The sequence below is a fragment of the Rhinolophus ferrumequinum genome, chromosome 19 (assembly GCF_004115265.2).
Source record: "Rhinolophus ferrumequinum isolate MPI-CBG mRhiFer1 chromosome 19, mRhiFer1_v1.p, whole genome shotgun sequence".
In the NCBI taxonomy this organism is placed as follows: Eukaryota; Metazoa; Chordata; class Mammalia; order Chiroptera; family Rhinolophidae; genus Rhinolophus; species Rhinolophus ferrumequinum.
Genome location: NC_046302.1, coordinates 56886130 through 56899242, shown reverse-complemented (window position 1 = coordinate 56899242; position 13113 = coordinate 56886130). Strand labels below are relative to the sequence as shown.

General features: G+C 45.1%; 1 protein-coding gene across 5 annotated transcripts in view; it reads left to right on the top strand.

Moving 5' to 3' along the window:
• The window catches only part of FBXO15 (F-box protein 15), a 46238-nt gene that overhangs the window by 16085 nt on the left and 17040 nt on the right, over window positions 1-13113 (top strand). For 4 of the 5 annotated variants that reach the window (XM_033135626.1, XM_033135629.1, XM_033135628.1 and 1 more), the window contains exons 4-8: window positions 1024-1266; window positions 1830-2039; window positions 5051-5177; window positions 6577-6659; window positions 7570-7712. In XM_033135626.1, the coding sequence (XP_032991517.1) occupies window positions 1024-1266; window positions 1830-2039; window positions 5051-5177; window positions 6577-6659; window positions 7570-7712 (806 nt within the window). The remainder of the gene's footprint in view (window positions 1-1023; window positions 1267-1829; window positions 2040-5050; window positions 5178-6576; window positions 6660-7569; window positions 7713-13113) is intronic. The other variant, XM_033135630.1, reaches the window with a different exon arrangement.

Genomic DNA, 13113 nt, shown 5'->3' with positions numbered 1-13113 from the left:
ACATTAGGAAACTGGTTTTAACCTCTGCCTCAGTTTCCCCAAGGGAAGTTTATGTGGGCTAGGAGAGAGGCACCCTGGCTCAGCTTTGGCCCCCAAAACTGTGCTGTTGGGTGACTTCTTATGGCCTGCCATTGGGGAGTTGGAGGACCCGAGACTGGGTCAGAGCTGAGTTTGGATTCCGGCACTGTGGCCGGCTGGCTGTGTCGGGATAACTTGCTGAGGTCCTTTGAGTCCATTTCTGTCTGTTACTGCAGAGGCGGGGAAGCCAGGGCCTGAGGTGTGGGGTCTGATCCAGGTGATGTGGATTCAGTCCCGGGTCCACTGGCTCCCGTCCACAGGCACGGGCACATGAGGTCCTCAGGTCCATCGTCTGTTCAGCGGGGACAGTAGCAGTAGCTGTCTCATGGATTTGCTGTGAGGGTTAAATGAATGGTTGTGTACAAAGCACAGACTCAGTGCTTAGCACAGGTGCTCAGAAATGTTAACTGTCATTTGGAGCTGTTAACGATCTGTTTTTTAACTCTGTGCAAGCCGTACATGTACATGGCTGAAACATTAAAACAGAGAGCAAAAAGAATGAACAATTTAGTCACACACTATTGATAGTTCTCTGTGTGTGTGTTTATATATATATATATCTCCTTTCTGACCTTTTAAAACCATGAATGTATTCAAAATAACAAGATAGGAATCACACCACACCTTTCTTGTTGTTTTTCTGTAATAGACCTGCTGTTCAATTATTGGTATAGACGGCAGTGGTTTGGATGGTCACTCACCTTAACTTGATGCTGGGAAACAAGCTTTTCCTTTTAGTTAGTGTTTGTGGGGCTGGCGAATCTGCAGCACTTACCTCAGACTGCACTTCACCTTGACATGGGAAAAACTGTAAATGTTCAGTCTGAATATTCCTAGAATTAGACCGTTTACAAATTCCTGTGCACCTCCAAACTAATATATTGCAACTACAGGTCCGTGACAATGTCTCTTAGACAGTTTACTCATTTTCTCTTTCCCCCCCAGTTTTATTTGGATCAGAATCTACTCAACTGCCTTTTCACCTAAGAGATCTAGTTGGAAAGTTAATTCAGTAGCGAAGACCGCCGTGTCTGCGAACTTACTGTCAGTTGAGGATAAAGAAGCTGGATATTGGAAGAAAGAATATATCACAAAACAAATAGCCTCTGTAAAAGCAGCACTAGCTCAGCTTCTGAAACCTGTTAGCCCTTACACTGGCCTTCCGGTGAAAACCAAAGAGGCCATCAGGTACGCGTGTCTTCTTTACCAGTGGGCATAGCGGTTACTCGAGAGTTCTGTTAAACATTTCAGTAGAGCTCACCTTAAAATGAAGGGTGGCATAAGCTCAGACAACTGTGCAGATAGGACATATGTGCACTTTATACCGAGAGGGGCTGTCTCCAGATACTTATGTGTTTCTGTGCATCTGTAAGATGTGTAGTATCTTCCTATTCCATACAGATGATCTAAAGTTTTTATGAAAAGCAGAAATAACCTAGTAATGTGCTCTAGTAAGGAAAGAGCACTGCAGACATTTCTCCTTCTGGGCAGAGCCTTTGTCTTATTTCCCTGTGCGTTGCCAGTGCCGAGAGCCTGGTGGATGTTCAGTGAGGATGTGTTAGGTGCGGAAACAAGGTCCAAAGAGAAAACTGTTGGTGAAATGAAAACTCATGTTCTCAGAACTCTGGCGTTGGTTTTAGGGAACTAGATGCTTCAGAGATGATATGTGAGGTAGACTTGAGCTTTTTGTTTTCTTTCCTTTTTTCTTTTTCAACGAGGCAAACATTTTTAGCTTGCTTTTCTTTCTGCAGAATATCTGGTCTAGGTTGGGTAATTATATTGAAAGAAAAGAGTGGAAGAGAATATGTCATGGACCACGTTGAGCTTTCCGTAAATGATTCATCTGTGACGATTGTGTGGTATGGCAAAAATTGGCCACGTCTAGCCACATTGTCAACTTTAAATCTGTGTGGTGTGACACCAGTTTTTATGGACCGGTCCAAAATCCCCACCAAAAATGGGTAAGTACTAATTCAGCAGAACTTTGGGGTGAGAACATCTTATGTGTAAATACTAGTTAGTATGACTTTGTAATTTAAAAATACCACCAGTGCCTTTTAATTGGAGGGCATGTTAGCGACTTCTCTTTCTTCTGGGTCACTGTAGAACAGGAAAAGAATGGGTTCATCACGTTAGGTCTCAGCTTAGGTTCCTCATATCTTGGCGATCTGTAACAGTTAGGGATGACATTCCAGTTAACAAAATTTCCTAGGTGATTGATGGCTAACCTTTTGAGGTCTTTAGCTTTAACCATTGTAACACAAAGATATATAAATCTATCTATTATAATATTTTCCTTCTTTAGTAAATGGCATAATAACCATAGTATAAACATTTGATCATAAAGCCATAATTACCAGTAATTTTGTGTGCTTTCCTGTTGTGTGCTTTTCTAGCTCTGTGGCCTTCTGCAGGTAGCTTACTCGTTCTGTGCCTCCATTCTCTCATCTGTAACAAGGGGGGGTGACACTGGCGCATTTCGCAGGCATGGCTGCTGTGAAGATCATAGGCTTTCACTGTCAGATGCACAGAGCAGATACGTGCGATTACATTGCTGGTGCTTCCTGAGTACTTATTACTCTGTCCGCGGTGGCTTTGCTCTGAGCCCATACTCATCACAAGGCTTGCGTCTTGCTCACTCTTCTCACCATTAGTCGTTTTCTCCTAACAGCTGGTCTATGGCATGTGTAGCATCCGGAGCTTACAAAGTTCACAGCTGCAGTCTCCAGTGTTGGTTCCCTGCCCTCCACCGGTGGACCACCTCCTTCACAGTCTCGGTGTCCTTTGTCCCTAAGGTGCCATTTGCACGTCATGGTTTTCACGGGCCTTGTGTGCTGCAGTTCCCCCTCGCCACGCCCTCCCCCCCAGGTTTCTATGGAAGGTGTTGAGATGCTCACCTCAGGGCCTGCTGTCTCCAGGCAGGGAGGGATGCCATTCTTTCATGGTTTCCCTGGTACAGACACATTGGTGCAACTTTACACCTGGGACCTTGTTTTTGGTTCCTCTCCCTGCTGCAGGCTCTTGGAGGATCCTTTCAGTGAGCCCTGATCTAGTGCTCATGTTGTGAAGACAAGCACTGAGCTTCTCAGTGCTGGGAAATCCAGGTTTTATTGCTTTCTGAAAATATCCTTACTGCCCTGATGAAAAACGTGTGAACCATTTCCCCTGAGTATATCACTGAAGCTATTTTGCTAACGGTTACTTTTTAAAATGGTGCCTTTATTTGGATAAATCTCTGAAATTTCCTAATGCAGCGCTCAGGTTTTGTGCGCCACCGTGAGATTATGTTTGGAGGGTGAGATTCACTGGACAGGATGTTACTTGCATATCATGAAATTCTGTTTACAGAACTAGACACAACTATTAGCATGGATGAAAATGATTATGAAAGACTCATTTAAATGGAAGGTGTTGAACTGTAAAGTTCGGTTAAAGATACTATCTATGGTCCTGAAAATTGTCATCCAGGCCGGGAATACTACCTACGGCACAGTGACAGAAACGCTAGAATTCACTGGGAAAATTCAGTGAATGTAATTTATTTCCATTAAAACTCAGTGGACTTCAGCCAGCATTTGATCCACTGGGGAGCTAACACTGACAGCGTTTTTCAGGAATCTGTTTTGCTGGCACTCTGATTGCAGGTTTGTAAGCGGATACTTTCATCTCGCAGAAACACAATCCTTGTGAGCTTCTGGGTGACAGCAAAGCTGAGGCTTGGTGTTTTTTCTTGTTTGTTTCCTCCAGGAGGACTTTTTTCCAAGAACATGAAAGCTGTATTTATGTAATTTGCAATTTGAATTTCCCTGTAATTTATACCTTTCTAGTCAGACTCGTTAAATTGTTTTCATTGCCCCAGTGCTCTCCATTCTGCTGCTTATATTGTCACTCCCCTAATTCTTGAGAAGTGTTGGATAAATGTCACCTTCCCTTCCGTGTCATTAACCTGTGGGGCAAGGCAGATGGGGCTCACTGACCACCTCTCCTAACCACCGGGGAGGTTCGCAGCACAGGAGTTCTCTGGACTCTGGAGGGGCCGAGCCTGGTTCTGGTACTCACAGCCCCCTTCACTTGGAAACAGTGCCACAGGGACGTTATCCTACTGGGTGAACTTCTGAATCCCTATCCCCTGCTGGCTTGTTCTTCAGGGTTGGAGGCGACTCCTGAATGCAAGGGGCCAGCCTCGTAGGGAGTTTGGCCTCGCTAAGCTATGTTAAAGGACCATTGAGTTCTACTCTCCCTATGTTTCCTGAACTTTCTCTAGGTTCCTGGGATGACAGACATCTGTCCACGATTGCAGTGCTTCTAGAGTACTTCACTCTACTGGTTTTAAGTCTTAAGAGTCGCGGAGTTGAGTTGCGTTTGTACACAGTGGAGTTACTGACTGTTAGCACTGGTTCTCATAGAAGTCCCAGTGTGTCTCCTCAGGAATACACTCATGGCTGTGGTTTAAATTTATTTTCTAAGTTACAGCTTTCACCTTCTGAGTGATATGAGGATAGCTCTAGAAGGTGCCTTTCCTTTCAGGTAGCCTTCTGAGGCCACCTGCTCTTTTGTCATCGAAAGTATTTCACCTTGGCTTATGCATCACTTCACCCGATCAGAAACACGGAGAGAACATACTTTACACTGTAGCATTGTGCTCGGATCTGAGGGGAAGAGAATAGCGGGTGGTTCTTCCTTTTCCTCACCTGCGTGATTCTTCAGCTTACTTCTGCCTGGGCCACGGAGTAAACAGTAGGAGGGAGGAGAAAGAAGGAAGACAGACTTGGGTGAGAATTGGGATGTGCGCATTTGGCCCTTCATTTATGTCTGTTGTGTGCCTTGCTCCTCAGTGTGCCCCTTAGTAGCCACGCGCACGTTACTGGCACGCTCTTCCAGAGTATTTTTAGATACATTCCGTAGAATGGACAGTGCTGCAGATGCCAACGCTCACGTCTCTCTCTCCTTTCTTTGGCACGCATGTTCAAAGACCTAGATGGCACTCTCTAATTGCAAAGTACAGTCTGAGTCATTTCCCTGAATCCACCATGATTGGCTGTGACAGACTCATTCGGATCTTCCATCTAAACCCAGGCCTCCTGGTGGGGCTGTGGAAGGTAAGACTCGAGCCCCTGCGTGGACTGTGGCATTTCCTCACTCACAACCCCACACTGACTCACCCCTGGGCACCACGTCAAGGGACAGTCCTTTAAGACCTTTCACCGAGTGCATTCCATCTTGCCACCTTACCAACTTCGTTTTCTAGCTGAACGAGAGGCTCCTCTGCCACTCTGCCATCACAAGAGACAACCTGTCCTGCCTGGATAATTTTGCTCATGTATTCCTTGAATCATAGGCCTCTTCCCTTCTCCTCCGGTCAATCCATGCTCCTTTCTTTGGTCTTGCCATGTCCTTTCTCTGCCAAAGTCTGTCTGTTTAAGCCAGGAGTGTCTTCCACGTGTTCCTGTAGATGGGGCACCGAGTGCCATCTACCCTTCAGGGTAAAGTGGCTGAGGATTTTGCCTTTCCCACCACATGAGGGTCAGGCTGCGAGCCAGCTCCCTCCTCTGGGTTCTTTTCTGGGCGGTCACTTCAGTGAGGAGCACAGTGTGATGTCCTGTGTACACCACAGGTTCCTCTGTGGCTTTGGCCGGCGGACATTTGAAGATAGCAGTTCACAAATGTGATTCTGACGACAGCAGTGTGTTTTTATATACAAGGACTAGGCAGAGCCAGGACCTCCACATGGTTCGTCTCCTGCCCCTGTCTTCACAGCCCAGCACGCCGTCCGTCTCTCCCTCCTCTCTGTGTGAGGGGACCAGTGGGCCAGGCCACAGTTTCCCCGCCTGTAGTTCTCCACCCGAATCCATCCATCTCTGTCGGCCTGCGTAGCTACAGGGGCTCTGGCTGACCCACTGGCCTCCGTCTGGCCCCTGGGAGCGGCCCCTTCAGATGGGGCCGCATCAGCTGTGCCTTTGGGGAGAGATGGCTGTCAGGTCCCCTACAGTCACATTTTCCTGTCTGTCCCCCTGACGGGCAAGTGAAGAAGACTTGGAACCTGATCATCCCCACTGGGTTTGCCAGCTCAAACAGGTACTTCTGAGGGAGGAACGCTGTGCCACGAATGTTAAGTATTTGTGGAATTAATCTTGTGTCTGTGAAGCTCTTAGCAGAATTATCTTCATCTCTGAGAAGAGTCTGCAACAGCTCGGAACTGCCGAGATGTAGTTTCAGAGTCACCGCGTGTCCCACCCTCGGGCTTTTGGTCTCTCCCAACACTAGGGAGTCAGTCCCTTCGGCACTGCACGCTCTGCACACGCGGGGGGACGTGGGCTGCTGGCACGTGACGGACGCGTCTCCTTAGGAACCGGTAGTGCGTCGGCGCCGTGGTGACCGCAGCCTTCGTAGTCAGGACTGAGTCGTGTGGACGGTGAACGCGCTGCCGTCTCCACGACGACCTTGTGAAAGGCTCAACTATGTCCTTTGAAAAACGTATTCTTTCTAATTGACTTTCAGAGGGAGGAAGAGCTGGCCTTTGTTACTGCGAATCTGCACCTCCATCACCTTGCGGAGAGGAGCACGTTAGGCTCGGCTGCTCTGTATGTATCCGTGCGCCGCGTGTGAGTGTGTGACGTCAGGGCCCACAGTTAGACCGAAACCACCTTCCCGCCCTGACCGTGGCTGCAGACGCTGTTTTCAGTCAGCAGACACAGGCCAGCAGGTGCACGTCCTTAGCGTTTGCTACCATGTTACTTACTCATGAGCACACAGCTGCTTCACCTGTGCTGGGGCCCGGAGGACGTCATTCCCAGGGCGGGTCCCCTGGTTACTGCACAAGGCCCTTGCGAAGGCGCTGAGGTGGCTCCCGCTTAGGCTGCGCGCAGACCCGTGGCCTGGGGGCTCCGGCTGGCCTGCGCAGGAGGCTGTGCTTGGTCTGTCCACTGTGTGTCTTCTAAGGACTTCGAAGGTCTTCAGGTGGGGACAGGTTGCCCACCTTCCTACAGCTCTCTTACTCACTTTATAAACAGTACCCGCAAAGCTCCTGAAGGCCTGCGACTGTTACCTTAGTAGTAAGGTAACTAAGGTTTTCCGGATTGAACACGACTCTGTTCATCGGGCCTTGACCACTCCGTCCAGACCCCTGACCGGTAGGGCTGCTGTTGTTGCAGTAGCAGGTCTGGAGGTGCGTTTTCTGCTGGGCATCTGTGCCCACCGAGGAGCAGGGTGGCCTTTGCAGAGCTGCTGTCCCAGGCAGGGCTCAGAAACGTGCACCGCGGTGGTCTGGTGGATACTTACCGGACTCCTGTCTTTGCCTGTTTTTATAGAAGTTGCTAGAAGGAACACGGAGCAGTGAGTTGATGGTATTGCAGATTACTGGGGATACCGCGGAGGGTTGATAGGGGCTGGTGCTGTGGATGGATGCGAATTTTTTAAAGAGTATTTGCAGTTCAAGTTTCTTTTATCTCTGGTGTTGACAAATTTGTGTGTATGTTCTGTTTTGCCTTTTAGCCCCTACGAGCTGCCTCCTCATACCCCCCGTTTGGATGACACCCCAGAGTATGGACTGCATGGCTACCAACTCCATGTTGATATGCACAGCGGTGGAATTTTCTACCTGTGTAGTACATTTCGCAATCTCTTTACCAAGAAAGGTGACACTTAACTGAGTTTTTGTTTTAGCACGAAATTGAAAGGCTGGAGGGGACAGGGGACCAGTTTTTACATGGGAGTTAAGAATTGTCCTCCTAACTGGTCACTTATCATCCATTGGCACTGTATCCTCCCAGACCCCTGTGCACTCTGGGACTTGTGAAATCCCTCAGCCAGATCTAAGCTCCTCAGCTCTGGCTGTCTCCTTCATCACCCACCATCTCTCTGCCTTCTGGATATTCTCCACTCACCTCTACTGATGCTTTCCTTATTGTTGTGCCCCACCATGCCCTCTCCCCCAATGTCTTCCCTTCTCTCTCCAGGGAATTTGGTGACTTTGGCAATAGGGCCAGTGCAGCACCTGTCTGTCTAGGATAAGAATACACAGCCCAGCCCTCTACATTCCACAGCAGTGTTTATGGTCACCAGAGCTGAGGCAAGGACTGGAGGGGCTTCAGCCAAGGGAAAGAACGCCCCTCTCTGCTTTGTCTGATTCTTTACTCTTGACATCATTTCTCTGTATCCTGTAGACTTGAGGTTTGGTGTAAAAGCTTGCATAGATTCAAGTTTAAGTTCAGGGATTTTTCAGCCTGCTCCTTTTATTATGAATTTTCCCATGAATGTTGACCAGATGGTTTACCAGTTGGTGGGTACCTGTGTCCGTTGTTACTAGCGATTGGAAAACGGTGATTCCCTAGTTCTGCCATTCCTTCTACATCTAATAGCCAGGCTTCTTCTACAAAGGAGCATTTTCTTTTAACTATTTAGTTACCATGAAGTATAATTAGTACAGGAAAGGCCAGGTATATGCCTGATTCCTTCTCTTTATTAATTTACAGAATAGTGAGTTAATGCTCTAGCAGTGGGGGTGTTATTATGAAATCGTGGGTTAAAAAATATAGTTGACGTATTTTAGTTTATTTGCAGTCATTATTCTGTACATTGCTGTTGTAATGTTCAAGTTGTCCTGTCATGGGTTGGTCATCTGTTCCTGTGACTTGACATGACTCTAGTTGTCTTTGGTGGCTTGCCTGTTTAGCGTGACAAAGTAGCTGGGGCTCATCTTGTCTGTTTCCTGTCTAGACCTGGGATTGGCCATTTTCCCTCGGAGCTCTGGTTCGTTTCAGTTCTTACTACACTATGGTGTTTAGAGACCACAGTCTGCATCCTCGAGACGCACGTTACTTAGGTTTTCATTCCTTTTAGAGTTTTCAGTAGACAGAGCTAAGAAGTTTGTAGATTTTATAATGTGAAGAAATAAATCATGCATTTGTTTAAAGATCTTAGGGTTTTTAATTTACTTCTTTGACTATATATTTGTATTTTTTCTCTTAGATTAAACGTGTTTGTTCTAAACAACATCACAATATATAATAATTTCAAAATAACAAAACCAATATCATTATTAGTAATGAATTTATTGAATACTCTCTTAATTAAGAATTTCCTTGCTTATGCTATATCATCCTAGAGATATAAAATTAAGTTACCTAAAATAATCTTTCTCTGTGTGGTTATGCTACCACTTTGATATACAATTTGTTTGTTTCAGTTGATTTTTTATTTTTCAGGATTGCTTTTTTTTTTTTTTTTGGTTTTTTTTTTTTTTTTGGTACATTAAATTACCACATTTACATAGTTCCAAAGTTGAAAGTATAAAACAAAGTAGTTCAGAGAGGTTTACTTCTCTCCTTGTCCCTTGACCCCTATTCTTTCCCTCCCTCCAGAGGTGACCCTTTCTATTATGAGTATTTGGCTTATTCTTTAAATGTTTCTTTTTGAATATAAAATGCTATACATCAACATATTCATGTTCCTCCCAGCTTTTTAATGAGGCTCACTATACTCACTTTTAAGTTCCTTGCTTTTCCCCAATTAATAATACATTCTGAAGATTTTTCTTTACAGTGAGATAGATACCTTTCTTTTTCTAACAGGTATTCTGAAAATAAAATAAGTAAAATAAAATAAACACAACAGCTATGTAGGTAGTTTGTTAATGGTTTCTCTCAGTGCTTTGCAATCTTTGCTGTTACAGACAGTGGTACAATGCCAACTCTGTTCAGAGCTCGCTTCATAGTTTGCCAGCTTGTCTGTGGGTTATTGTCTTAGACAGAGGATTGTGCCATCAGTGGTCATCTGCTAGGTCCAGAGATGAATGCATATGTAATCTTGAAAGACACGAGCAAATTCCCCTTGATGAGGTTGAATCATTGTGTATTTCCAATTAATGGGGGTGTTAGGTTAATAAAATGTTTTATTCTGAAGTATGTTTGTTCTAGGTTTTTGTTCTGTGTTCTTACAAGTTAAGGAAATTTCTATTCCTAGAAAAGTTGGATATTTTTTAAAAAGAATTCACAAATAGTTGTTAAACGTTATCAAACATTTTGGGCAACTATTGATCTGCATAAGTTTTTTTCTTTTACACTATTAATGTAGTGAATTTTGTTAAAATATCTTGTAATAGTAAACATCCTAGCATCCCTAAGACAAGCTCCTCGTGTCATGTGTGTGCTGACTTTTAAGCTACTGGTTTCAGTTCTTTGGCATTTAGTGTTTTTTCATTTACACTCACAGATTAGAACATCTATAGTTTTAATTTTCTTTTATCTGTTTCTGATCCAGTTGCAATCAGGTTTTCTACTTTTCACTGAATCATTTTTAGTATTTATATGATTTCCTAGAAAATCATTTGGGTTTTTTTGGGTTCCTTTTGATTGTTTTTATAGCTGTTTGAATTGACTGCTTACATTGTTTAATTTTCAAGTTTTCTAGTTTTCTTTCGGTGCTCTTTTTGCTGTGCCCAGAATCTTGGACTCTCAGAATTAGGAAGGAGCTGGAAGGCCATCTAGAGAGTGACCCCCCTGGGCTTGAATTCACTGTGCAGCTTCTGGTCAGGGCCCTGCCCTGGGAGCAGCCCACCCCACTTTAGGTGTGAAGACATAGGATTCTGCCTTTCCTTAGTTTCTCTGGACTTCGACCCATTTACCCTTTTTTCTGTTATTTAAATGAGAGAACTCGTGCCTCTTCCCAGTGTATGCTGTTGGGTGTGCTCCTAACGTACCCCAGTCTACACCCAGGATACAAGCGCCTTTAGCCCTCTGCACTAGGGGTAGCCGAGATCTGAGTCTCACCTCTCGGTGGCTCCAACCTCCTGTCCTCACGTGCCCCTCACTGCCAGCCTTTCTTGTCAGATGTGATCTGCAGTCTCCTGAGAGCAGTCTTTCTGTTCTCCAGGGGTTAGGTCTAGGTGTGTCTTATGTGGCATCTAGAACTTCAGAGGCGAGGACTCACCCTCTCTGAGTTCTCAGCAAATACAGGCTAATGTTGACGTAGCTCTGTGTGCCTTCCTCCTACCCAAGCTGTGCCCTTAATAGTGAGGAAGATGCAAGTGGGGGAGCACTGTGGGCACACACAGGTTCTCACCAAGCGGCTTATACTTACATTAATATTGAACTTACCCTTCATAGTCGCAGGCCTGGGCGTTGGGTCCTGCTGTCTCTCCCATGCTGTTACTGACGAAGTGGCTGAAGCCGACAGCGGCGCTCGGCGCTCCAATTCCGTGCCATTCACACATGGCGGCTGCCCCAGAGCTGAGAGCCAACCACTCGGCCGCACTGTCTCCTGTGTATTTGTACTTTTCAGTGTATGTGGCTCTCTCTCTAACGTGTTGGCATCGGAAGTGTAGTCACACAGGGCCTTGTCAGCTGGCTTCTGAAGCAGCTTTAAGCCAATTTTCTGGTAATGCTGATAAACCCCCATGGAGATTAGATGGTTGTTACAATGTGCAAGAGGCTAAGTAAAATGAAGGATGATGGGAAACTGAGATGGGGTAATTCACCTTTCATCAGTTGTTTTCACAGCAAGAAAACAAATTTTCACCATAAGACTTTACAAGACTCAGATGCGTTTCCTCTGCATGTGGTTCTTTGATTTGGAACCAGCAGAGGGCGCTGTTGCCATCAGAGTCATTCTCACATTCTAACCAAGTACAACAACAAACGTCCTCTACAGTTTTTGAGAAACTCTCTTGTGGTACCGTGCTGTATATTTAGTAAATTCCAGCTATGTCATTGCAGTTGGGCACAACAGCACTCTGCCCCTGTTTTTAAAGAACACTTGCTCTCTATCAAGGATAAACTGTTTTATCGTCTTGTCCCTAGAATTGAGTGGCTCTATCTGCTGTCATCAGTGAGAAGTGAGATCTTGGCCTGACTCTAAGGAGGTCGTCTGTAGGGAGTGGCAGGAAGTAAAGGGAACTAGGCCGGCTTGTTTATGTGGTTTGTTCACTAACAGACAGGGACGTGGTGCCTGCCCTCCATGGGGTGGGTATAGGAACGCCTGCTGAGCCACGTCACAGGCGCATGGGATTCCTGGAAGCTTCTTAGGAAGGGCAGCCCAAGGAGAGCTGAGGGTGCCCGAAGTTTGCGCGGATCAAGGGGGAGTGGTCCAGGCGAGGTAGTAGGGGTCAGGTAGAGCAGAAAGGACACAGCTCTCAATATGACATAATTTATAAACAGCCCGAATTTGGTCTTTTTGAGGGGCCGTTCCCATCATTCCATCTTTAAATAAGAATTCTGAGGATGTACCAGTTTAGTCCACAAATTCCTTGTAGTTCTATGAAAAAATCCCAGTGGAAATTTATCATGAAACTTAACGAAGGTGAGCCTAAACTCCGTTTAGAAAAATATGCATATACATATGCATATGGAATGGCTGATCAATTTTTGTTTTCAAAATTTCATTATGAGATGGAATAATCTTTTCTATGTGTGATGTGTGTATAGGCTACAGAAAAACATACAAAACCCCAGGTAGCCACCACAGAGTTTAAAATATAGATCATTACTGATAACTTTGAAGTCACCTGTGTGTCCCTTCCTGCTCTCAGGTACCTTTCTTTCTGCCAGTTCTATACATTGTGTCACTGCTGTTCTGTATATCATGTTAATTGTTTCCTTGCTTTTCTCTTTTTTAATTAAACTGCTTTGAATTGTGAAATGACATAGAGAAATGCATGAAACAAATTATCATAAAGCAAACACCTGTGTGATCCCCTTCAGGTCTTGATTAAATTTTGAAAAGGAGTAGTAAGAGGGGACTGGCCTTATGAAATGTGAAAGACTCTATAAACTACAGTAACCAGGAAACGGTATGGCGTCACTGAAGTAATAGATTCCCAGATGGATGGAGCGAAATACCTGTATACATCTTTTGCGGTTTCAGATTCTTCTGTCAAATTATTCTGATAAATACTGGACTCACAGCAAAGCAATTAGAAGCTATTTTAGTTAATTGTGCCATGATATATCTATATATCTGAGTACATCATCATTTAGAGGATATGTATGTATTTTTAGAGTGTTGGGATAGAATGCATTGTGTAGAAGAAGTTACTTAAGA